This window comes from Columba livia, chromosome 2 (assembly GCF_036013475.1).
Source record: "Columba livia isolate bColLiv1 breed racing homer chromosome 2, bColLiv1.pat.W.v2, whole genome shotgun sequence".
NCBI classification, from domain to species: Eukaryota; Metazoa; Chordata; class Aves; order Columbiformes; family Columbidae; genus Columba; species Columba livia.
In genome coordinates this window covers 108,646,372-108,672,936 of record NC_088603.1, presented here as the reverse complement: position 1 = coordinate 108,672,936, position 26,565 = coordinate 108,646,372, and the positions used below count along the sequence as shown (strand labels likewise).

At 38.2% G+C, this 26,565-nt stretch overlaps 1 protein-coding gene across 5 annotated transcripts in view; it reads left to right on the top strand.

Annotated features, from left to right (window-relative positions):
- ANKRD12 (ankyrin repeat domain 12) overlaps window positions 1–24,456 on the top strand; it is a 65,249-nt gene extending 40,793 nt beyond the window's left edge. For 3 of the 5 annotated variants that reach the window (XM_065053137.1, XM_065053135.1, XM_021283686.2), the window contains 7 exons: window positions 4,152–4,294; window positions 5,672–5,825; window positions 6,746–11,433; window positions 18,159–18,257; window positions 19,813–19,956; window positions 22,753–22,848; window positions 23,173–24,456. In XM_065053137.1, the coding sequence (XP_064909209.1) occupies window positions 4,152–4,294; window positions 5,672–5,825; window positions 6,746–11,433; window positions 18,159–18,257; window positions 19,813–19,956; window positions 22,753–22,848; window positions 23,173–23,358 (5,510 nt within the window). In that variant the 3' untranslated portion in view covers window positions 23,359–24,456. Of the gene's footprint in view, window positions 1–4,151; window positions 4,295–5,671; window positions 5,826–6,745; window positions 11,434–18,158; window positions 18,258–19,812; window positions 19,957–21,687; window positions 21,879–22,752; window positions 22,849–23,172 lie in introns of all 5 variants that reach the window. The other 2 variants (XR_010470443.1, XM_065053136.1) reach the window with 2 other exon arrangements.
- Window positions 24,457–26,565: the final 2,109 nt, after the last annotated feature.

The following is a 26,565-nucleotide window of genomic DNA, read 5'->3' as shown; positions in this document are numbered from 1 at the left end:
ATTGTTATCAGAGGTTTAATTGCAGCTCATGCCAAGTGCAAATGAATAAGATAACTTTAAACTTACTAGAAATTCTCAAATCACATTTTTTATTTCTGATGGCAGTGATAGCACTGGGACACTATGGTACATAGTATATTATTAGAACAGTATACTAATACCTGGAGGTTTCAGTTGTGGCAAAGGCCCTTGCATTCTAGGTATTTACAAAAATGCGTGTGCACGCTTACAGAACTTTGTAGAATTATACTAGGCAAAGTCAGCAATAGATAAGGGGATTGTAGGCTATGTGAGGAGGTGCAAAGTTTAGTAACAGTGAAGGTGGTAGCACACTAATGTACATTGACTTCTTACTGGGATAGCTGCACCAATGCCGATGAGTGTAGTATAGCTTGCACTTGTCATCTGGTCCTGCTAGATTAATGATAGTTTTGGTGTGTCAGTATTTGCTGTGATTTCAGCACTGATGGATGAACTTTAAGGTAAGTTGTAACTTGTACCATATTTTTAATATCATTTGGTATCTTTCTTCATAGTCTGTTTGTCCATAAGACCAAAGTTTTCTGGCAAATGTTTGCCTGTTTTGCTTTTGATAGTCTCACAGTAGTTATGTTTCTGCATGTTCTAGTAAAAAATCTCCAGCAGAGTAAATATGAGATCCTCAAAGTAGTGCTTTCGCAGAAGATAGAACCTGCAGTTTTGAGTTCAGTAGTTACCAGTTGTGGATTGGCCAGGCACCAAATTAAATGCATTTACATACTGAGATATGCCAAAGTACTTGCTGTTTTCTCCTCGGCCAGTGTAAAAGGGCATAAGACATAGGAGCTGGAGTACTGGATAGAGATTTAGTGCATAGAAGGATGTTGGGGTAATGGGGGATAAAGCAGAGTGAAAGGAAGGCTAAATCAGAGGATAAAGGTGTTGGGTGAGGTACAGACGTTGTTGTGGGGTTGAGATCTAAGAGACATCTATGAAAAGGATTCAGTAGATGTTTCTCTCTTAAATGCAAGGACAGCTCTAAAAAATAATACAACTATCAAGTGAACGTTATATGAACAGCATAACTAACTGCTCCCAATACTCTGCCTCTTAACATTAGCTCTAAACTCTGGCTTTTTTGCATCCACAGTAGAAGTGAATCATGGGAAGGTGAGGATGTAAATATAAGAAAGGGCCTTGTTGCTGCTTTTTTTTTTTTTCCAAGAAGACTGTGCTCCCAATGTGAAGGGTAATGCTGAAGAAAAGGTGACAAAATTTGTGGGGAACTGCTGGCATCCCAAGGGAATAAAGATAATACTGAGATTCCTCAGTAGTGTAATTATGTGGCAGCACTAGGAGTTTCAAGTTTTTAGAGGCATTGCATAATAGAAGCAAAAATATAATGAAGGTCTGAGTGAGAATTTTAACTAGACCTACATCAAAGCCTGCTGAAGAGGCTTGGTTTATGGGTGTGAATGATTATAGCGAGAATGATATTCTCAGTGGGAATGGATGAGGTGAGCAGGCCCCAGTGGGAGAAATCAAAAACTATATGGTACAGTTATTTGCCAGCTCAAACTTGACATGAAGATAAGATATTAATGAGATGGACTAAAACCTTGATTTTAGATAAGAAACAGATCAGTAATTTCTTGGGTTACAGAGGGTTACTGAATTTGTGTTTGATGATGAGGCTGTCCAGGACCGGCATGCAGAAGAAGAAAAGAAAAGAAGCAGAAGAACCCTGTGAGATCTTCAGAGAAGCTGAGAGGGGACATGAGCTTGTTAACAGGAGCAATTTTAGAAAAGGAAAGGTTCAGGGAAAGACAGAGGCATGGAAATCACAGGCAGAATAGAAACACTTTGAAAGATGTTATGGGTTAACCTTGGCTGGCTGCCAGATGCCCACCCATCTGCTTACACCACCTTCTCAACAGGGCAGGGGAAGAAAATAAGATGGGGAAAAAGCTCTCATGAGTTGAGTTAAAGACTATTTAATAAGAAAGTGAAAGCTGCACATGCAAGCAAAGGAAAAAGAGGAATTAATTCACTACTTCCTATCAGCAGGAAAATGTCCAGCCACTTCTGGGAAATAGGGTGTCAGCAGGTGTCCTGGTTGCTTAGGAAGACAAACGCCATAACTACGAATACCACTCCTTCCTTCTTCTTTCCCTGAGCTTTTATTGCTAACCATGACATATGGTATAGAATATACCTTTGGTCAGTTTGAGTCAGCTGTCCTGGCTATGTCCCCTCCCAGCCTTTTGCCCAGGGGGAGGGAGAAAGCCCTGACACTGTGCAAGCACTGTTCAGCAGTAGCCAAAACACCGGTGTGTTATGAACGCTGTTTTAGTCCCAAATGCACAGCACTGTGTGGGTTGTTATGAAGTTAACTTCATAGCTTCATCCCAGACTGGCCTAATACAGATGTATTTTAAAGCGAATTTTAAAACTAATTTTAAAGGCAGATGAAAGGATGAGGAGAATGGCTGAGACCTGATTCTGAGAATCAACTGGGAGCAAGTCGTTAGAGACCTCATTCAGGACTCTGGAAGAGGTGTTTGGGATCAAGTTTAGAATTACTTTTCCATTGGTAATCCAAAGCGAGAAGCAGAGGTGGCTGAACTTCAAAACCCTGTGGAGAGGAAGAAATCATGAACGGGAGAAGGATTTGAGTAGTGAGTCATGAGTGGAGAAAGAGAATAATTTAGGATGCAGTGAAGTTTAGAGAATTGGAGATTTTTAGTTAAGAATTTGGCAGAACTAAAGGAGCAGAAAATGAATTTGTAATGGAGGAAGTAACCCTGCTCATGGGATATCTGCCAAAGTGGTATCTGCTGTGTGAGAACGAGAGTAAAGGAAACGGATGTTGAGAGCAAGCCAGGACTGGGTTTGGCAGGCTGGACATTGTGATAGGGTAGAAAGGCAAAGCAGTGACACATGGAGAGGAGTGAATTATGGAGAGAATTAATAAGGGGAAAGACAACAGGGATCAGAGGGCTGAGTGTACAAGAGTGTCATCATTGTGGGTGGCTGAAGGGCAAATGATAAGAAAATGGAAAGAAGGAGGTGGTAGCCAGGCAGTCTTCAAAGTGAATGACCCTAATGATAAATGATGACTGGAGAGGAAATCCAGTATATGAAGATCAGGAAGAAGTGTTTTGCTGTAGAATAAGGTAGAATCAAGGTAGAATATTTTTTTCTTTTATTTCTTTTTTTCTTTTTTTTTTTTCTTTTCTTTAGCATTTTATTTATTTAAATGAGTGGTAGGTGTGAAGTTGAGTGAGAGATGAAAGTGAGGAATTACCTTACTGAGGGATTAGATAAATTAGGGGTTTCTTGTACCTCCTAATGGATGTAGAAGACCATTACTGATTAGACAGAGTGTTCAAGTGAATAAACTCTTCCGGACTTGCACTGGTTATGTTGGAAACAAAAGTTGAATGTCTTCCCAGAACTGGGCTTTAAGAAGGCATCAACAGCAGGCTAGAAGTTCAGAGCAGCGATGAAGTGGAAGACATCAGGTTGGGATGAGGAGATTGAGGTAATGATTATAGTGTGTTGGGGGTTGATCACCGTCTTCAGTTGATGCTCTGCTACACAAAATGAGCATCGAACTTCAGATCATCAATGTGAAAATCAAAATTGCTAAAAATGACTAATATCCTAGGAAGTATCAGGAATAAGTTCTATGCCAATATTTATTAATAGCTTGCTATCTAGACTAATATCTGCTGAATGATCTTAGTGATTCCTGGTATATGTTCAGTTGCTCTAAAGGAGTACTGGTTATGATAATTTGCCATACTTATTCTTTCCAATAGTGTGGTTTTCAAACTGCTTCCATATAGAATAATGTTACCTATGCTCACAAGTCGAAGAATTTGTAAGATGGTTAGCTTGGGGATTTTGTGCCAGATTTTTTCTGATAGTATTTGATCAGTGATTTCTGTGTTCAATTTAATCACGGTAAATTTGGAAGTTGTCATGAATTTTAAAGTTGATAAAGCATGTGTTATTCATCAGATAGATGGCATTACTGTCCTGCCAACTACTGTGTGAGTGTATTTTGAAGTATTTCAAGGCAATAGAGACTCCCAGCACAGGAGAAAAACAAACAAACAAACATCAATTTTTGACCTTTCAAATGTACTTAACATTCTTCCCTGTAGGCTGGACACCACTGCACGAAGCTTGTAATGTTGGTTACTACGATGTTGCTAAAGTGCTGATAGCAGCAGGAGCCGACGTGAACACCCAGGGCTTGGATGATGATACACCTCTTCATGATTCTGCTAGTAGTGGGCATAGAAATGTGAGTGTGCTGGGAGAATGGGAGGGGAATAAATAAGTTGTTTTAAATGTTCATTCTTTAGAACAAATCCTAACTGTCCTGATTGCTGTCATATGGTTTTACAGTTCTACTGTTTGGAGGCATCTTAAAGTTGCTTTGGTTTTCTTTGTTTCATCTTGTTTTTTATCCTACTTCTATTGCCAGATATTTTCCACTAGAACCTGTTTTATTAAATATTTAAAAGTTTCACTTTTGCTATTTTAATAAATAAACATTTTAATGACTTTGAGAGACTTCAGCTGTATACAATTCTCAAAAGAAAAATGTCTGCAAACAGTATACTGTGGGTTTATAGCTATACAAAAATATTTAAAGGTAAATATCCTACATTTATCTTTATATATTTCTTTATGGACTTCAAATAGAGCACTGATGTACATATATTCTTAATGTTTTTTTTAAACATCCACCAATAATGATTTAGCAGAGAAGGTAAATGGAGCATGTAGGTGTTTTACATTAATTTCTGGATTTGTTCTTGTTTTCTGCAAACTAGATGCAGAAGTTACTCTGCTCTCTCTTTATCTCTCTTTTCTTTCATTACTATGTGTGTGTTCTGATGTATAAAGAAAAAAACAAAACAAAAACCAAACAAAAACAACAACAACAAAAACCCAAAACAGATCCTTAAATCAAGTATACATTCCAAAGCAGATGTTCAGTTTGAAAGGATGTTCTGGAAAGGCTGGAGAATTTAGTAGTGATAATCTGACTGTGAATTTTTTATTAGTTGTTTAGGAACTGTTTCTCATGAGTATCTAAACAACAGTGGGTCTTTAGATTGAACTTGCATAAAATTGTAGTAGAGTTTTAGAGAACAGGACCTCTTGCTTGTCTGGTCTCAGTCAGTATATGTATCTGTGACCATCTCACTAGCATTACGTGCCCTATAAATTCTGAAATTTCATATTAACATGTCAACTGTCTGCTATATTTCCCCTTTCTTTGCATGTAGGGCAAAGAAAAAGGAGCCCATACTGGATGCTGTCCTGAAAATGCAGTGGCCTTGGTATCATTGTAACTTTAACAACATTTTGCCCTTGATGCTGGAGAAATAGCTGATTTTGCTGGGTTGTATTCAGTTGCAGATGAGGGTAGTTATTTCCTCCAGTGAGATACTTGGATCTCTGTCAGGCCTTTTCTGAAATGCTGTGGAAACCAATAGTACTGCTTCTTGGAAAACCTTTCCTGTTCCTTAAAGTAAAGTGCTATAAAATTTGGAGCAAGGAGGTGAATTGAGTGCAGAGGAGTAGAGAGCTTGGTGTGCAGTGGAAGATTTTTGTGCTGGTCAAGTAACATTGTGGAAAACCTAAAAAATGCATTTATTTTATGCTGCAGATTGTGAAGCTGTTGCTTCGACATGGTGGAAATCCATTTCAAGCCAATAAGCATGGAGAGAGACCTGTTGACGTTGCTGAAACTGAGGAGTTGGAAATGCTATTGAAAAGGGAGGTGCCCATCTCTGATGATGAGGACAGTTGCTCAGGTAAAAGTAAGCATTTAATTGCATACTTCAAGTGCATCAGTTCACCTGTAGTGGTTTTAATCTTTTGCAAGGTGTTGGCTATTATGATTTGCTGCAGGTAGCAATTGCTATTGCTAAGGTTGTTTTCCACTTCTAGTTTTAGAGGTAGTTTTCAAATCATTTGATTGAATCTAGTTACCTGAAGTGTTTACTCTGACTTTTTTTTTTTCTTCTCTCACTCTCTAATAAACCCTTTCCACTCTACAAATCAAACCTACCATGGAATGGTGGTTTTACCAGAGAAAGAGAGAAAAATAGCATATTTATTATGATACAAAGTGGTTTCTGAGAGGTCTTCCTGGGGGAAAATATCCCCAAAATCACTTATTTCACATCCTTAGTAGATGAATTGAGAGTTAGCATCTCACATGAGTATATAACTTAAGTTACACATACTCAGTAAATTTCCTGCAAGTGCTGGAATCCCTGGTTTGTGAAGGTGACCAGATAGTTGCTTACATGGAGGCAGGAATTCTTGGCCCTTACTGTATTTGTGCAGATTCAGGAGCAGGTATCACCTCTTGGGGCACAGAAAGAACTGTTGTCTCCTTGAAGACAAAAGATTCTTGACCATAAGTAACTTGTTTGAGTGCCACGCAGGAGGTTTTTGTTCTGCTTTCACGGAATCTTCAGGAATTCAGATTTTTGAATAAAATAAATCAGGTGGATTTAAAAGTGGCTAAATAGCCAGCCCCAGAGAGTGGTGATCAATGTCACAAAGTTTAGTTGGAGGCCAAAAACTAGCAGTGTACCTCAGGGGTCAATACTGGGTCCTGTACTGTTTAATTTCCAGCAGTATTACTGCTGAACTGAACTATTTTGTCCTGAGCTAATGTGTGAAGAATGTCCCATCAGTATTCAACTAATATTTGGTTTTCTCATTCTAGATTCTGAAGAAGCTCCATCTGTAAATCCTTCCAGTGTAGAGGGGAATGCAGATTCAGAAGCAGAAAAGGACTCTGTAGCCAATGACAGCAAACAAACGGTCCCTAGTAAAGTACCACTTCCATCTGCGCTGGATGAGTATGAGTTTAAAGATGATGATGAAGATGAAATGAAAAAAATGATTGATGACAGACATATTCTTAGAAAAGACCTAAGGAAAGAGGATGAGACTGAAGTTGACAAGAACAGCTTATTTGTGAAGCAAGAAAAAGTCGTCTTTTCAAAATCATTTAAAAGCAAAAAGCAGAAACCATCTAGAGTTCTGTATTCAAGCTCTGAAAGTTCAGATGAAGAAATTCTTCAGGACAAGAAGATAATCTCTCCTTGCTCAATTTCAGAGACATCAAATTCTGATGTAAGAGCGAAGAAAGAATATATGGTTGCAAATGAACACAAGCAAAAGGGCAAAGTTAAAAGGAAAGTTAAAAATCAGAGCAAAAATAAAGAGAATCAAGAACTAAAGCAAGAAAAAGAAAATGCTAGAGTAACAAACATAACTACTTCCGGGTTAGATTCTTTAGATAAAACTAGAGAGGAAGAAAGTTTTAAGAAGTCTTTCACCCCGAAAGAAGATTCTTCTTTACATCTATTTCATATCACTGCTGGCAAATCTCCAAAGCATCCGTGTGGATTAAGTGAAAAGCAGTCAACACCATTAAAGCAAGAAAACACCAAAACTTGTTTATCACCAGGAGGTTCTGAAATATCATTGCAATCTGAATTAGTTCGGTACGATCACAACACTGATCCTGAATATCTAGTAGAAAGTTCTAGTGGCAAATCTTGCAAGCACAGAGAAAAAAGCAAACACCATCAGAAAGATTTTCACGTAGAATTTGGTGAAAAATCTAGTCCTAAAATTAAAGAGGAAGATAATAGCTCAACATTTGAGAATTCAGAGTATACTCTAAGAAAGACTGACAAGGAAGGTAAAACACTTAAAAAGCATAAATTAAGGCACAAAGAAAAAGAGAAGGACAAGCATAAAAAGGAACAGGATGGGGAAAAAGAAAAACATAAGCATAAAGATGCTAAAGAAGTTCAAAGAAGTATTGAGTTTGACAGAGAATTTTGGAAAGAGAACTTTTTCAAAAGTGATGAAAATGAAGATCTGTTGTTAAATATAGAACATGAATCTCTTTCTTCAGACAGAAAATCAAAGCTAGAAAAAGCTGTGGCAAAAGAAGATAAGTTAGTTAAGGAGAGACAGTTCCAGAAAGAGAGAAATGTTAAAGAGGAGAAAGAGAAGAACAAAAAGGAAAATGAGAAGTTTCTCAAGGATGAAAAAATAAAAGATGCAAAAGAAGAAAAAGAAATTATGCTTGCAGATAAAGAAATTGAATTGTTCTGTTTTGGTGTGAAAGATGAGGGAGCCAGCATTCATTTGATAGAAAAAGAAACAGATACTGAAAAGCAGGAAAAGAATTTAAAGGAAAATAAGGAAAAGACTGAAAAGCGAACTTCAGCCAAAGAAAAAGATGTTGAAAAGACAGAAAGAAGAAATGGAGAAAAAGATAAAAAGGTAAAACATGAATACAAGACAGAGAAAGAAAAAGCAGAAGTAAATGAAAATATAGAGAAATTAAAGGAGAAGCCCAGTTTCCAGCAAGCAGAAAGATGCCATAAGGAAAATGATAAAATAAAAAGCACAGGTACTCTTAAAAAACTTGATGACAAAGAAAGAAATAAAGAAAAAACTGATAAGAAGCATGAGAAGGAAAAGGCTGATAAAGACAGACATTGGTCTGAAAGCAAAGAAAAACACTGTACTGAAAGAAAAGCCAAACAATCTGAGAAAGAATCTGAACATACTAAATCAGAAAAAAATAGAACAAAAGACAAAGAAAAGGAACTTGAAAAAAAAGACAAATCCAAAGACAAGGAGAGCTCAACATTAGCAAACTCAAAACACATGCAAGAGGATAGGAGATGCAGTATTACAGAAAGTAATAAAACAGTGCACGACAAACTGTCATCTTTGAAAGAAAAAACAAAGGATGAGTTATTGAGAACTCCAGATGGTAGAGAGAAAGATAAAAAAGATAAAGATATAGACCGATACAAGGAGAGAGACAAGCATAAAGATAAACTGCATCAAAGTAGTTTACCTAAACTAAAACTCGAACATGAGAAACTTAAGCCTAAACCAGCTCCTGCACCAAAGGATGCTCGACCTAAAGAGAAAAGATTAGTTAATGATGATTTAATGCAAACTAGTTTTGAAAGAATGCTTAGCCTTAAAGATCTGGAAATAGAGCAGTGGCATAGAAAGCATAAAGAAAAAATAAAACAGAAAGAGAAGGAACGTTTAAGAAACCGCACTTGTTTAGAACTTAACAAGATGAAAGAAAAACCAAAACACTCGTTAGCTGATGCAAAAAGCAAAGAACTGATTCGTTCAAAAAGCTCAGAGTTGCCAGATGTTTGCATGAAGGAAAAACAGCCAAAAGATGCTACAAGCAATAGATCGCAATCAGTAGATGCGAGAAGTGTCAATGTTATAAAGCCTTCCTTGGTTTTAGATAATTTCAACAGATCCCCCAAATCAGAAAGTGAGAAGACAGGTCTGAGCTCCAGGTCAGTGTCTATGGTTTCAGTTGCAAGCTCTGAGGATTCTTGCCATACCACAGTAACAACTCCAAGGCCTGTGACGGAATATGACTCAGACTTCATGCTAGAAGGTTCTGATTCCCAAATGTCTTTTTCACAATCGCCATTTTTGGCAAGTGCTAAATCACCAGCCCTTCTTGAAAAAGAGACTGATGGTCTTGCCGAGTTGCCAGATCGCGTTAAGCCACCTTTTGCGAACAGGCTTCCACCAGCGTACATTAGATCAGCATCTGTTGAAGATGTTAAACTGGTTTTAAATGAACCTAGACCTGTTGTAGAGGTCCGAAGATGCAGTATGCCTGCTGCTGTTTCTGAACACAGCAAACTGCCTCGAGTAGCAGAAGAAAATAATCAGAATGCTCTTCCGTCCATTCAGACTTATGCTAGCACTTCTCCTAAACCAGAACTACCGTGTAGCATGATTGAAAGAGATTTTCAAAGTGGTATGTCTGGTTTGCAGTCAAACTTCACATCATCTCTGACCGGGGCTGTTAGCAACAAGCAGGCAACGATGGGTACAAGTACCATTAAAAATACTGCTCAAATGAGTCCTTCAGAAGATTATAATACACATTTAGAGCCATGTAGTCAAAGTGGTGTAAGTCAGCAAACCAAACCATGGGATGTGCCTTTTGACAGACTTAATTCATTAAACAATGAGTTTAACAGCTCAGGGTATGTTGTATCAGAGCAAGATAATAACAGTGTTATAACAATGCATAATTCTGAAAATGGGACAATAAAAGAGCAACAAGTATCTGAATTTTTGCCTCAGCATGCTGAAATCAAGGGAAGTTGCAGTTCTCAAGAGTCTGCGTTCGTTTTGCCTTCACAATCGCCTTGCTCTTTAGCCGTCCAGCCACTCCCAGATGTGTCTAAGCACATTTCTTTACCAGGCATTAGCAGTCAAGATCCGTCATTTGTACAACAAAATCTAGTTCAAACTGCAACTACTTTGGATACAGATCCTACTAATACCAGCGAGCTAGAAAATGCTTTCTTCCCTTCAAACATAAAGAAGGCTGATGCACACATTGCTGTATATTCTGAGAGCTCTGTGAAGGATATTTCACAGTGTTATGAAAGGGCGAATGATTTACCTACGGTGCCGTTAGAAAAAGATATTCCTGAAAGTGATAGCAGTTCGCAATTAAATATAAATTCATACATATTCAGTAAACTTGTTTGTAAGAACGCTCAGAGTGAAACAGATAGTAACACAGCAGAAACTTCAGACATTAGAAATCAAAAAGCACAACAAGAAAAGTTGGGTTTGGTGCATGTTGTTGGTAATAAAACAGACACTGATCTCAGTGAACTAAGTTCAGGAGTGTCAGAGGGAATTATGAACGAATCAGCTAACAAAAAACCCTGCACTATAGACAGAGAAAATGTGTTGACAGATGATCCACCACAGTACTCCTCTTTATCTAATTTGGAAAACAGTTCACAACAGGTTACACAGGAAGAGGTGCATAAATACAGCCAGATAATTAAACTAGAAGAAGAAAATTCTGAGGATCAGAAAGTGGAACAGCAAGAAGTACCTCAAAGAATTACGAGGAACAGAGCAAATATGCTTGCTAACCAGGGTAAACAGAATCCTGTTGGCTGCATGCAAACATCAGAGAAAGAGTCTGAATCGTCAGCATCTCTGAAAGCAAGGATTAGATTAACTGAAGAGGATGATGCTCAGATACATCACCCACGTAAAAGAAAGGTGTCGCGTGTGCCCCAGCCTGTGCAAGCAAACCCTTCTTTACTGCAAGCTAAGGAGAAAACCCAGCAGTCGCTGGCAGCTATTGTTGATTCTTTGAAGCTTGAAGAGATTCAGCCATACAGTTCGGAGAGAGCAAACCCATATTTCGAATACTTGCACATAAGAAAAAAAATAGAAGAGAAGCGTAAACTACTGTGCAGTGTTATTCCTCAGGCGCCTCAATATTATGATGAATACGTGACCTTCAATGGCTCATACCTGCTGGATGGCAATCCTTTGAGCAAGATATGCATCCCAACTGTAAGTAACACCATCTTTAAACATACAGTACAATGAAACTCATGTTTTGGTTTTATTTTTCTAACTTTCATATTTTTCCTAACTTGCTTATGAATACTTGTGCAGAAAATAGTAAAATAACGTATGTCAAATTAATATTGACCAGTAATGTCATGTTTAAAAGCCCCATTCAGTGGAAACATAAACAGTGGAAATATAAACAGGCATTATGAGACAAGCCATCATGTATGACACCTGTAAAAGGCACACAGACAAATATCATATTTCAAAGTAGACAAATATTATATTTAAAAGTATTTACTACTACCCTTTCAAGAGTGAAGTTGGTTGTTGAGAGCTTCTCCAAATTTCTGCTGGCAGTAATTTGGTTTAAACTAATTATTCAAAGCTGTTTCATTTGGAAGGGGAGTGGATGTACGGTACTTCAAAAATATTAAGTCTATCTCCAGATGTTTTAAGTAGGAAAGTGCCTGCCTAGCTGTCTCAGTTCCTTCTTAATACGTTCAAGAGCAGCAGATGTAACCTGCTGTGTCCCAGCTTTTGTAATCCATCAAGTCAGCATTCTGAATTTTATTTAATAGTGGGAAGTCCTTTTCACTGAAGAACATCCATAGTTTAGGGACACTTGTTCAGTTTTAAGCTATCCATAGTCTGTCATGGGTATGTTCCTGATGACAGCTGTGAAGGAGGTCTGTGCAATGCAGAACATAGAATCATAGAATAGTACAGAATCATTTTGGTTGGAAGAGACCCTCAGGATCATCAAGTCCAACCGTAGCCTAACCCTTAGCCCTAAATAATTGGCTCAAGCAGAGTTAATATTCCTGTTTGCTGTGGAGGTGCCCCTCAGGGTGGCTCACAATAACATGGTCACTGCTGGTCTCTGTTTTGAAGTCAGCATGATCATGGTAGCACTTGAATTGTGCTTCCTTTCTGTGCTCCTCAGCACAATTGATTCTGTGCTTATTGTTCTACATGGGGGGATAGGGGAGACCTGAAACATTGTGCATTGAGGCTTTTCTGAAGGACTGTTAATCCTGGCAGTAGAAGGAGCTTTTCTGTTTTTCCACCTGTTATCTGATCCACTTAAACTGCTCTCGTCCTGAGATAAAATATATTAGCTTAAACCTGTTTGAATGGTTTAAGTTAAGCTACGTAATAGCTGAAATAGGCTGAGCTTGGTAATGTCAGAATTAAGTGGTATGTGATTGTATGCCCATTGCTTAAGATCTGTCAAGTTAGGAAAAGTCTGAGTTTAGGAGGAATAGGGAGGATATCTTAACCCTTGAATGGCAAAAATGCCTACTAAACCAAACTGTTTGTGTATATGGCATTTCACATGCACAAGACAAGCATCCGGCCTTCAACCTCTGTATTCGAGTGGACTAATTATGTTGACTCATTTAAGATAACTTGCCTCTACTTGAGATGTCACCTTAGCTTTTCCCAGTAGAGTTGAAGATTCTTTTGACTGAGCAATGAAGACAAATTTCATGTATAAAAGTAAATTTTAAAATATGTTTACTTAATTACAGAGGTAGTCCTAATCCCCGTATAAGGTGTTTCCTCTCATTTTTCCCCTGTGTCTGCCCAAGAGAATTAATACGTGTATTCTCTAATGTTAAGTTCCCTCTTATTTGATGGTGACCACAGTTCTTTGAAATAAATAGATCGATTATAGTCTGAGGAATATGTGGGTAAGATGACCAGTTTACTTGGTCTGAAGTGGACTAAGATGTACAGTAAGCTTTGCTACAGTGTACCAGGCTGTCAGCCTTCCCCAGTCTAGAAATCTTTCTCAGTAACTGCTACAGCTTCTATCATATATCCTCATCACCAGAAACAGAGGTATTTTTTTTTATATAGCAGCTGCTAGTCAAGTACATACTGTTTCCAAGCTACAACTCACTGCTTTGGCATCACACTTCAGTGCTTAATTTGGCATATGTGGAAAATGGAGAAGCACGGCATATATTTTAACCTGGCTCATCTTCTACCTGGGCAATAGAATTCATTTCACTGGCATAAATGGCAATGTGTGTAGGCACTGTAAGAAAGGGAAGGTTATTGACTTGGTATGAAAGCATTGCTCTTGCTTTCTTCTTGTCTCTCTTGCTGTGTATAACAGGGACTCTGCAGTTCATGAAAATAAATTTAGGTAGTGGGATAGTGAAAATTCTCCAGTAACTTAGGTTCAGTAAATATCAGAGGCAAATGTGTGCTCCCCGTTCTTATGGCTTTTAATGAGTTGTTGAAAAAAAAAATTATTTAAGTTCATAAAAAATTTGAATATATACTTGAAGAATTACAGTTATTGATTTTTATCTCATTAAGATCTGAGTTGCTTCCGTAAGACAGTTTTAAACTGTTACTTGTTTTGTATATGCTTTTGTGACACAATGTTCTCCAGTTGTAGAAAGAACAGGTGGAGCTTTTCATTGCAGGCTGTTAGGAGCAAAAGACAGAAAAAATGCTGAGAAGCCAAAATAAATGATTAGGAAATGGGTGTTTATTTTCGTTAGATGTAAAGTGTAAGAAAGTGGCATGAATTTTCATCTGAAGAGGGAGATGTTTTAAGCATTTTGTTTTTCTGAAAAATCATCTACAATGCAACTAAATTATTTGTTTAATTACTGTCATTTGTGTAAGCACACAACTTTGATAAAAATCCTAATTTCTTTCCACAAGGTAAAGGATATGATTAAATTAAATTATTAGTAGTTCAAATTTAACTTCTCTGCAGAGCTTGCTTGTGTACACAATTTAATAATTATATTTTTTTCACCAGTAAAAATCAGAATCATAATAGTTCTCATTACAAATACCATTAAAAGGAGTATTGCTAAATCGGAGATAATTTCATGGTCAGAAATGAGTGTTTGTATATTGTACGCATTGTCCACCAGTGCAAACATAATGGCTATATTTAGTCTCTCTCCAATTGTGGAATATTAATAAAATGTATGTGTTGTTATACACATAATGTATAATTTAATATGCAACTGTAAAATGACCTTTCTGTTGGGATAGGATTTAAAATTCTTCCTTTGATTCTTTCATGATTCTCAATCTGATTTTTGTCTCATTAATTTGCATAGGCTATGGGAAAGTAGATAATCTTTCTTAAATTATTCATGGATTTTAGATATCACTGTGTGGAGGTCTACATGAATATATTTAGCTCTGACACTCTGAGACTCAGAATAGTTTGTATAACATACTGTTCTCTGCATTGGAATTTTAAGACGCACTATAGTTTATCTGATGAACCTCAAACATACTGTAGGTGGGAACCAGGAGATGGTGTGATTAAGCTTGATTTCCAGAGCCCTGTTTATGTACTGGGATTTATGACCCCGTATCACCTAAGGCTGTAGGAATAGTAATGTATGAATTGTGGTTTCCATTTCACCAATACAAATACAAAATATAAGATGGGAGATATTGGATCAGTTTAAAACTGAAGGAAATCAATCTGAATCTTCTAACACAATAAATTTAAATTGTACTTAGCAATCCGAGAAGCAACATAACTACACCAGTAGTTCTGCCAGGTTCAGTCATCTTTATCTGTATTGCCTCCTGAGAAGAGATACCAAGATGATTCATTTCCAGCTTCCAATGGCTATCTAGCAGAGGTTTCTAGTAAAAGGGATTCTGTCTGGTCTTTCTGGCATTGCTGCAAAAACTTAAGTGCCTACGGGTTATTTTAGTGGTGTTACCCAAAACTTGCTTACCAAACGTGTGAAATATTACAGCAATAGAGCAGGCCAGTTGATTTGGATGGCATGGGTGAGGGTAGATAGATAGGCACGTGTGAAAGTAATTGTGGAAATTTTGTGCGTGTGTGAATCTGAGTTAGTGTTGTTCTTTTTTGTAATGGGCAAAAGTGAGGATTGGAGGTCTACAGAGTGAAGAGTTGGTGTTCTTGTAGTTGTTAAGAAGGATGCAAGGCATGCAGGAGACATTCTTAATTGATTTTATGTGTTGGAGATGGTGAGGGTATGCCTTGAACCTTAGCCATCTGTGTGATGGCTGCCTTCTAGTGCAGCGGAGCAGAGGGGAAAGGCTGGGTGCTGGTCGGGTTTCTGGATAGTTTCTCAGACTGGGATTACAAAAGCCTCCAGAAGGCAGGTCCCTTGGTTCCGTCTCTTCTGGATGGAGTCTGGGTGCTTAAAGAAGTACTTACCAAACTTATTTTGGTTATATAAGAAACGGAGGTCACCTTTTCCTTGTGGCATTCGGTTTCATGCTCCATCCTTGCGACTTCGTGTTTTTCTTACGCGCTTTTTGCGGTGTCTTTACTCGCCGTCTCTGAGCAGAAGATCCGAGAGGCTCCTCTGGCTGTTGCAGCGCACAGCCTGGGGCTGCCAGGACGGTGTGCAGGCGCCTTCCGAGCTGCCAGCGCTGGCGCAGCGTGGCTGCGGAGGCGCTCGGGGGGCCCGCCGGGGTCGGCAGGCCCCATCCCGGGGAGGGTGTCCCCCATCCCGAGGGTATTCCCCCGGCCCGGCCCCTCACGTCCCGCCCCTGCCGGCGGGGGCCGAGGCCGCAGGTCCCGCCGCAGCGCCAGGGCGCCCCCTGCTGGTCGGGAGGCGCCTGTGCCGCCGCGCTGCTGCGAGGGGTGGTGAAAAACTGCATGTGGCTGGTCGGCAAAAGCGGGGTCTAGTAAAGCAGTTCTGGAGGCTGAAAGAGACGCTTCATAAAAGCTGCGGTGTAATAGCAGCTTCACAGAAGCAGAGTTACCGTCTACGTATAAAAAAAAGTCTTGGCAAGTTCACTGTCTAGATAATGAAGTCCTTTCCAGTTGTTTACTATGGTGTTGATTCTTATTTCTGTTGCAAAATTCAATGAGCTATAAGATTAAATGAATGCCATTTTATAACAATATTTGAAATAGTTCAGGTGATATGGATGCTTGCCAGCTCTGAAATTTTCCTTTCTGGATAACTTAGCTGCATTAACTCAAATAATATTTTTAGACAGATTGTTTATGTTGCTGCTTATGCTGTGTGTTTCTCTGTGAACAAAAGCACAGAGATTTTTGAGAGATCAAGCTTGTATTTAATTAATTTTATTAAACTCCAAAAGATCTCCAAGCATCTTGTCTTATTTTATGGAAAACTATGATAGCACTTCTGTACTGTGCCCTGAATGCAAAGTTTCCAGGCAAAACTCATCTGCAGTCTATCTGAGGCTGAATTTAAACATGCTGAAATCCATTATGATTGAGACAGATCATTATTCCAGTAGGTGTTTTGTTGTGTGTGTTTGTTTTTAATACTGATGTGTTACACAAAATGGCATATGCCATTAATATCACTGACTGGTTTGGGAGCCAAATCATTTTCATTGAGAGAAGTGAAGGGTATCTTGCTCAGCAGTCTGAAATGTGAAGGAGTTAAATGTCATTTTATATTAAATAATAACTTAAGGAATGCATCACAATTAGTTATTTAGTATGTGCTTTAATTCCAAAGACATTGGCTAACTTCCAGGTAGAGGAAAAAAATGTTCTGAAATAATTTTCTAACATAACAATAATTGAATAATTTTTGGTAGATAAATCACTTTGTTATTGGAATGTATAGGAGTGGGATTGATACTAGTAATGCAATGTGTCCATATTTTCATAAGGTATATGTTATTTCTTAACAGTTGTAGGACCCATATTATTGAATAGAATTATTTTTATTTCTGTGTTTGTGTTAGGTGCAAGGTAGAATACAATACCTGTAGGTATGCATTTTAGCTGTGCTTTCTAAGGATCAGTGGTAGTAAGCAGTATTTCGTTTATTTTTGATGAGTCAAAATGTCAATGTTGTTAACATCTAGCAGTTGTTAGAAACTATGCTGAACTGCCAGACAGAGCTTGCATAGAGGAAAGCGAACTTTGGGTGGAGCCTTAACTCTCAGAGATGTTTGTTAGTTACTTCTCAAGAAACATCTGATTTTTGCAATTGCCATGAGGGCTCCAGGTGCCTTTTCAGTGTTTGCCATACAGTCAGGATAGTTGTTTACTATAACTGACTAAAAATGCAAAATGATTAGAGTATAGCCAATCCATAACAGTGGTGATAGCTCACTCAAGTATTTTTATTTTTTTTTAGGCATAAGCTTTTTTAAAAAAATATTTTAATAACAGACAGGAGGAAACTCTTTTCCAAGCCACTGCCTATGGCTTTAAGTGTACTCTTTGTGCTTCCCTGTATTCTGCATGATTGTAAGGTTAGGAATATAGTAGATTATTTTTTGTGCCATATAAAATGCCAGTGACACAGTATGGATGTATCAAGTGACTTTTTTTTTTTTAGCAATATTTTTATTTTTCTTACTTTGTTCTTATATTTGGCTAGGCAGTGTTGAACTTCTCAGAATGAACAGTTGTGCTCTGAAGTCTAAAACTGAAAGCAAGTTGTATTTTTACTATCATCTAATGTATAGACCTTTTAATGAATAGCTAGGGTATGCTGACAATGGTTAAAACCACTAAACAATCTGAAATCTCATTTCAGCTGGGTTTATTAATTGAATGGCAAAGAATCCTTAAAACCTTTCATGGTAAATAGATTGAAGGCACATAGTTAATGGAATGTACAAAACTCTCATGTTTTTCCTAAAAAACACCTTGCTTATATTTTTTTAAAGAAATGCTTGAATCATACAGGCAGTGTTAAACATGTGTTAAATACATATTCACTATACTATTTATAAAACTTTTTCCACAGATTACACCACCTCCCTCACTGTCGGACCCACTTAAGGAACTGTTTAAACAGCAGGAGGTAGTAAGGATGAAACTACGTTTACAGCACAGTATTGAAAGGGTAAGACTACAGTAGTTTCTTGGTTGATTTTCTAGCTTCAAGCTTTAGGGTTTTTTCTTTTCCAGTGGATAGAGTACATTTTACTCAGTTCAACAGTGCTTTAGAAGTAATCTGCCTTCCCTCCAAATTTAGGAATTGGAGAAACTTGTAAATACCAAAAAAGAAATGTTTGGATACCTGTTTGCTGTCTTACCGACTTAAGTTTTCTGCTGTTTTTTCCTGTTAATTGCTCTAAGATGTGGCCCAGATTTTTCCCAGGGGCAGTGGGGAGTGGGAAGAAAGCTGTGGCCTCTAGTTTTGAAAGCTAATAGTGGTTGTAAACTTCAGAACCAAATTGACTGAGTTAAAAGAATTGAAGCAAGAATATATCTTGTGTTGGTAGAAAACATGTGGTTCTGACACTGAATATTTGCAATATTCTGCTTGCAAAAACTGCCTAAAATTATGTTAGAGCTACATCTGCGTGCTTCACTGAATTTGAACATGGGAATTGAGAAAATATTCCTGGTTTAAGAGTATTCTTGATGTTGCCCAAACCTTTTTCCTTGGCAGCCAAGATTTAGATGTCTTGGCAGTATTCTGAGCCAGGTTGCTTGTGGACACAGAATGTATGTTAAAGGTTTCCACACAGTTGTACAAGCAGCTGGCTCATTAAAACCTGATGTGCTAGGGTTTTTTATTAAGTTGATTTCAATGTGGCTTAACAAACCAGTTGAGGGAGGAGTTTTACTTGAATTTGGTATTCCAGTGTAGGGGTAAAATATGAAGCGGTATGTATAAAATATATAGGGGTAAAATATGAAGCACAAAGAATATAAATGTGGCTCAAGTTCTGATTGAAAATAAATTAGTTGTAACCAAAGCAAAGATGCTACTATTTCTGTTTTCCAAACTTTTATAACCCACCTTCTGTTCTTTCGATAAAAATTAGAGCCATTATGTAGCAAGGCAGTAAACACACACATACATTCTTTTATGTCTTATAAAATTCTGCATATTTTTAGGTATTTTGCTCAAATAGACTGTTCTTCAAATCAAATCCACTTTACACAACTATAAGTAAATTTTGGCCAAGTAAGCTATATTTTCTTGGCTCAGTTCAAGAGAGAATCTTTGTTCAGCTACGGATTTATGCATTTTCTTCATGTTGTATAAAATAAAATATTTCACACAGCTGAGACTCATAAACCTATATCCCAGTGCTGTGCTCCTTCTACCTTTTATCTTTCACCTTCTTCATAACTAGGAACTTCCCTCAGTAGCACTAAGTGGAAAATCTGGGTATGACATTCAGCCAACAGTTGGGGATGGGGGCGTGGGGAGAGAAGGTGTTTTCAGTTCTGACATTCAGGTAACACTCTTTGCATCACTAAATTAAAATTTTGGATTGGATTAGATGAACAACTGCTCCTCCTTCCAACAGCCCATTTCTTGGACTGTTCAAAAGTATCAGCGCTAAAAAGAAATGTTTAAATGAAGACATGTTTTAATTAATCAAACTGAAATGCTTAATTTACCAGATGTATATTTATATGTTGATATATTTTTCAATTAGGAAAAGCTTATTGTCTCTAATGAACAAGAGGTTCTACGTGTTCACTATCGAGCAGCGAGGACGCTAGCTAATCAAACACTACCATTCAGTGCCTGCACTGTTCTGCTGGATGCTGAGGTTTATAATGTGCCTCTGGATGCTCAGGTAAAGAGGTGGATTTCAGAATTTCAGACAAAAAGGTCTTTCTAGCCTGACTCAAAAAGGAGTGTTTGACGAGAACTCTATTCCCATGCTGAGATTGTTGTTGATTTGTGTGGAATTCAGATTTTGCACATTATAGGTTGTTACTTTGGTTAGGCCTCATTTGGGTGTACAATAATGAGAGGATATGGGTATATCTGCACTGTTTTTCTGTTTTTACTGTGTGTGGTTTCCTTTCACCTCCAGAAAGGATGAGAAGGATAAAATGAGAACGTTGCTGTTTTTTCTGAAATCAAATCTCATTCATAAACAGAACATATTTTGGAAGCCTCCAAATAAAGCTTAAACAACAAAAAAAAAATTATCTGAGTATAAGATGATTTTCATCACTAATGCATAAAATCAGAATGCATTTGTGTGTGAAGTGATGAGGTTTGGAAACGTTTTGTGGAGATACTCACGTAATGCTTTTCCTTCTCTAAAAGGCCGTCATTAGAACTGTTCCATAAAAAACAGATGACCAACAGGGAAATGTGGAACACTACCAGATTAGATTATTTTTTAATTTGAAATCACTTCAAGCTCCATATTATTTACATGCTCAATGTTGGTATGTAGCTCCTGATTAAAACACAAAATGAGCAGTATACTTCATAATCTGTGTACTTTTTATGTGCTACTACTTAGAGGTTTGCTGCAGCCATATCTCTGAGAGAACATAATTTCACCGCGTTGGTATTTTGTGAACAGGTCTGCTAACTAATGAAAATGGAAACTGCATTCAGAACCCGTTTCAGTGACTGCGAGGAGCACATAATGCAAGGGAGAAATTTGATATTGTAGATGTAATAAAAGCGTTGATGCTGGGCATTTTAAAATGAAACACCTACATTTCCGACATATGTGGAATTCTACTTTAGTCCTGGAGTGCCTTATAGAATTACTACAGTTTCCAGTGTTTCCTCAGTCTGTTAGTACATTTTTTCCCCATCTTTAAAGAACTAAAGCTGCGCTCAACGAAGTGATTCAGCAGGACACAGCAGTTTTATGGAGATCGTGTTTCCTCCCCATTTTAAGCTTTGTACTGACAAATTTTTAAATCGTCATTTCCTTTGTAAATACAACTGATAGGGCAAAATCAGATTTTTTTTTTTTAGAAACTTGAGCTACATCTGAGTTATGGATATAACTGCATTTTTATAGTTAACATTTGACAATTGATTTTAAAGAAGCTGATTCTATATTTGACTCCTGTGAAACAAAATGAATCTTTTGCGGGGGGGAGATAAGTGGTTGTGGTCCTGTCCCCTCTGCTAAGTATTGCAGCTTTTTTGACCATTATTTTATATATATAGTAACAATAGTAGTAGTAAAATGCCTCTCCTTCCCCCTCATGGCCTCAACAGCTTTGTGTTTCAGTCTGTGGTAATTTTTCTTAGGAAGGGATAATACTGCTCATAATGTTCAGCAAAGTATTAAATATCTTTTTTTATTTCCATTGAAATCCATGCTTTAAACTACCAACTTGATGCTTTGATTTAAATTTCCTTCATGGGAAGAATGTGGCTGCATGAGAAACCATTCTCTTGTGATGCATTCTGCCACTTTCCTGTCAACGTGCCAGCAGCTCTTCATTTTCTTCCACAATGAGGAAACATTTCTGATGAAACTTTTCTTGTATTTGAGCAAATAGCTGGGAAAGATTTGTAAGCAAAGATCCAGTTTATTTTGCAGGAAAATGACCATCTCAGAAGTGCTTTTATGGGAGGTCCGGTCTGTGGAGGTTTCCCTTCATGGCTGCATGTGTCGGGGAGACCTGGAGAGCTGCTCATTCTTTTGCAGATCTATGGGCCAACCCAAAGGTGGGGAGGAAAAAGGCCCAAGTTTGTGGTGACCAGGCAGCTGGTCACAGCTCAGGGTGCAAGGTCAGTGGTGTTGAGGGCTCTTTCTAGAACCAGCCCGTTCAGCTGTCCTGGATACCTGAAGTCTCAGCTCTTTTCTAGACATTTCGGTCTTAGCAAGTTTTTTTTTCCTGTTCTTGCCCATTGCTATAGTGTACAATTTCCTATAATGTTCTCCTTTTTTTTTTTTCCTAAAACAGTAACAGCAGCTTATTCTGTTTCGTGATTATTATTTAAATGTTAAATTGGAATAGTCTGGTGTTAGGAATATCCATAGATTATATAGTTTCTCACAATGGGCAGATGTGACATTCCAGAGTCTTACTAAATAGTTGGTGGTTTTTATTAGAAAGTAATTCTTTCATTGAGCAGGGCATTAAAACATGTCTGCTTGCTTTTTTTAATCTGGATTTTGATAGTTTGTGTTTTGTTTGGGTTTTAATTTTTGCTTTTGAATACTTGTGCAGCTAGTTAAGTTACACTACTTAATTTTTCCTTAATTAATTTTTTTGGCTTTTCCTGAAGGAATATTCATTTAATTTGTTACTGAATTTTAAAGACAACAGAGAGAGAGCAATTTTGTGGAAGGATCTGCCTTGTACTCATCGAGACTTTAAGGCATAAACCTTTAAGCCTCCTACTCTATATTTCAAAAACTGGGTACAGTAAATAGCTTGAGGGAATCTGAAAATAGCCCTTTTTAGTGAGCAACTGGCTCACAGTGAAAGCGGTGGTCAACATACATGCTCATATATATCTTCATACTTGGACTCAGTTTATTTTTCCATCTGTGGCATTCTTTATGAAGGTCCTACAAAGTAGAATTTCTGTTTTAAAGTATGTTTAAGACTGAATCATCAAATAACTTACAGTTTGAATGTATTCTTTTTTATTACAGGCTGATGACAGCAAAACATCAGTGAGGGATCGATTTAATGCAAGACAGTTTATGTCGTGGTTACAGGACGTTGATGATAAGTTTGACAAATTAAAGGTATACTTCTTTGTCCTTCCACTTAACAAACCTCTAATGTCACTACAGAGATGAGATTAATAAACAGATGAAAAAATAGTAGATTTGTATGCAATATCATAGGCTGTTTAGCAGTTTTAAGTGCAACACAAAGGAGGGTCTAGCAGTATAAAAAAACTAACCTTTGTTGCTGTATAGTTCAATGGAATAATCTGCTAATTTCTGAATACATACTGGAGGCTATTACTTACTACCACGAGTGGCCCATCGATATTTTTACTGTTTTCAAACTTGTTGCGATATTTTTTTCAAATACTGATTAACTTTTTCTTAATTTTAAAATAGACGTGCCTTTTGATGAGGCAGCAGCATGAAGCAGCAGCTTTAAATGCGGTACAGAGACTGGAGTGGCAGCTGAAACTACAAGAGCTGGATCCTGCTACATACAAATCCATCAGCATTTATGAAATTCAGGAGTTTTACGTTCCTCTTGTTGATGTTAATGATGACTTTGAACTGACACCAATATGACAACTAGCATCTTCCAGCTCACGCTTTCCCTTGGACAACTAGAGACTGAGGTGCAGTGATACACAAAAGTACTTTTCTTTTCAGACAGAGCACTTAATTCTGTGGAATACTACCTTTCTCAATAATTCAGGTGTTCCTTCAGAGAAGTGTGGCATGGGCTCTTGTTCAAACACAGAAGATGGATGCTCATTGTAAAGTTGGTTTCCCAGTAAATGCCATTATCTGTATTTAAAAATTGCCTATAGCTTTAGAGCTTATTGCTGAAAAAGATGACAAAACATGGTGAGTTAACAGCGCTGGAAGCTGTTAACAATTAAAACAGCCACCAAAAAACAAATGATACTTAAAATCTGCTACGGAGCTTTGTATTATGAAACTTCAATAACAGTTGAACTCCCACAGAAAACCTATGAAAAAGCCTGTGGAAGAAAATGTAAGACTTGGAGGAAAATATTCTATTAATCTTATTATATTTTGTAAATTACTGTACAGTTTTCTTTTTGGAAAAAGATGTAATATTGTCTTCATTTTTAAATAATTTATTTTATACATATTGTGCAAATGTAAATAGTCTTGTAATTAATGTTCAAACCTGTATAAAATAGATATTTTAACCGTAAAACTGTTTTTTTGTCTAATGTTTTATTGGACCAAAGTTGTAGTTTTTATTAAGTGTAGTGTGTTCCTGGTTGGCAGTTCTTTTTCATATGGCATGTGTTTGATTTAGCTGCTTGTCTCATCAACATAACTGTAAAAGGATTGAAACTGAACTGTATTGCATGCTTCACCGAACTCTTAGCTCCTTTACTTCAATAACTGATACCTACGCAATTGTAATCTTTACAAAATCATATTTCATATTAGTCTGCTGTTGTAATGCCATACCTATGACTTACTATACTGAAAATATTTTTGTGTAAAACAAAAAAAAACCTTTTGCTCTTATATGGCGGTCTCATAATAGAGCCTATTTTTTCCAACAAAATGCCTTTGAATGAAAATTCTTAAATTGTATATTGTCTATTTTAATATTAATCTATGGAAGGATATGTAAATACTTGTAAATATAATGTTTAATAAATTTTATTGGTCATGTTATTTGTTGGAATTTCTTAATATTGTAACACTTGCTATATCAAATCTCAGCGTTCCTGAAATTTGTAAGGATGCTCAATGAAAAACTAAAAAAAAATGCCCATGTTGTGAAACCCAATGCTTTTTTATTCTTCGTCCTGTTAATGAGCAAACAGTCAATTATTTATCAGTAGGAGGTTACAGATATTCATGAAAAAGATTTGTTACTCTCTAGTCCATAAATTATTCAAGAAGCCTTGGGATCAGATGTCTGTGAAATTACTTCTGAAAGAAATGGGGCTTGGGCAGGAGACCTGGTAACCCGGAAAAGGTGTTTAAAGTACTTCGTTTGGACTGATTTTAATTACTAGGTGAACTACTCCAGAGTACTTATTCCTTACGCTTGTATGAATGCCCATAAGAGTAAACCCAAACCAATTCATAATGTAGTTCCTGCCCTGTAACTTTTTTTCCACTTTTAATTTGTTAGGTACCTGTGGAAGGAGAAGTTGTTCATGCTTTTATATAGGAATATCTTGCTGACATCACTCAGTATTGGAGTTGTACTGAGGAAAATGCAGATGTAATATTATTTTCAGAGTAAAATAGTCTTCTGAAAGTAGCTGTAAAATTTCAAAATAATACAGATATCTGTATTACCTGCTTTAAAAGACAAGGGAAAAAATGCATAAAGCTGCAAGGGGTTAACAACTAGTTAAGTGGGTATGAGTTTACTTCCATCAGATGCTTGAAGTAATAAAAAGTAACATACGTATCTGGAAGTGTGAGAGTCTGAGTATGACATACGGATAGTTGAGAGTATTTCATAAAGAAAAGGCAGACTGCATTGCAGGAGCGTTGGCTGTGCCAGGCAAAAGGGGGTGACAAAAAGACTTGGGCTGGAGGAGACAATGGTGCGGAGTTACAGCTGGGACGCGGTGTGGCTGGTCAGCGGCACCTCCGTGCGCGCTCAGAGCGAGGCCGTCGGGCTCCCCGGAGCAGCAGCTGTGACACCGGGGTGCAGGGCAGCGCTGGGGGTTCTGCACCCCCATGGCGGCAGGAACAGCCCTGCTGGGCTGGCAGGAGCGGGGTGCAAGCGAAACAGAAATTTCATCCTCTGGGAGTATCAGCAGAAACATTTTCATGATGAAATTGAAAATATTTTGGCAGTATCCTATCTTATAAGGAGATCTGAATCACAGAAATTTAAGGATTGAAAAGGACCTCGAAAGATCATCTAGTCCAACCTCCAGATGTTTCTTAGGTTTAGCCTGTGTTTTCTTTACAATAGATGATTTCCTATTATCAGAGTCTGTGAAACAGATTGTTTTTCCAGTTGCAACTGCTTAAGTTGCTTGAAGAAAGGGGACTGTCCAAATGTTCTAATCCCTTTAACAATGATCTCCTGGCTTCTCTGATTTGGATCCAGCGTTTGTTCCAGTCGTGGTTTTTTGGTTGGTTGTGGGTTTTTTGTTTTGTTTGGGTTTGTTTTGTTTTGTTTTCCCAAGTTCAGGCTGTGGGATGACACCCTGCTGTGTATTTCTCACAACAACGTGGTGCGACCTGGGAGGCGAGCAGGGATGAGTGCACGTACAGCAATGTCTTTCCTGGAGAGAAGGCCGTATTTCCCCCGCCAGGCTCTGGGTCTCCTGGGAAGCCTGAGGTCTCCTCTGCCTTTCTGGTTCCCTCGCCGGGTTCTTCCCGTATTTTTCTTCCAGGGACCAAACTCGTTACCTTGGCCCCTTGGAGCTTGGCACGCAGGACGACGAACCACCCACACAGCGATGTCTTTGAGAGCCTAAGCAAGGCTGTTGCAAAGCCCGGGGTCCCGTCCCCATCAGAGGCTGCTCCTGCCCGTCCCCAGCCTCTCCGCCACCGCCTCTTTCTCCGGACACCTGCTCGGGCACCGCCGGGCTGCCGCTCTCCCGCACCGCTGCACCGGGGCCCCCAGAGCCGCGAACCCCGCTGGATGCGGCTTTCCCTGCGTTCTCTCTTCCTTCTCACGCCTTGCCCGCAGCCTCTGGTGCGCGGGCTTCCCCAGGCGCCCTCCCGTCCCGCAGCAGCGGGGTGAAACCCTGCGCTCTGTCCCTCCCTCCGCAGCTCCCCCGGGCTGACTTCGCTCCCCGCACAACC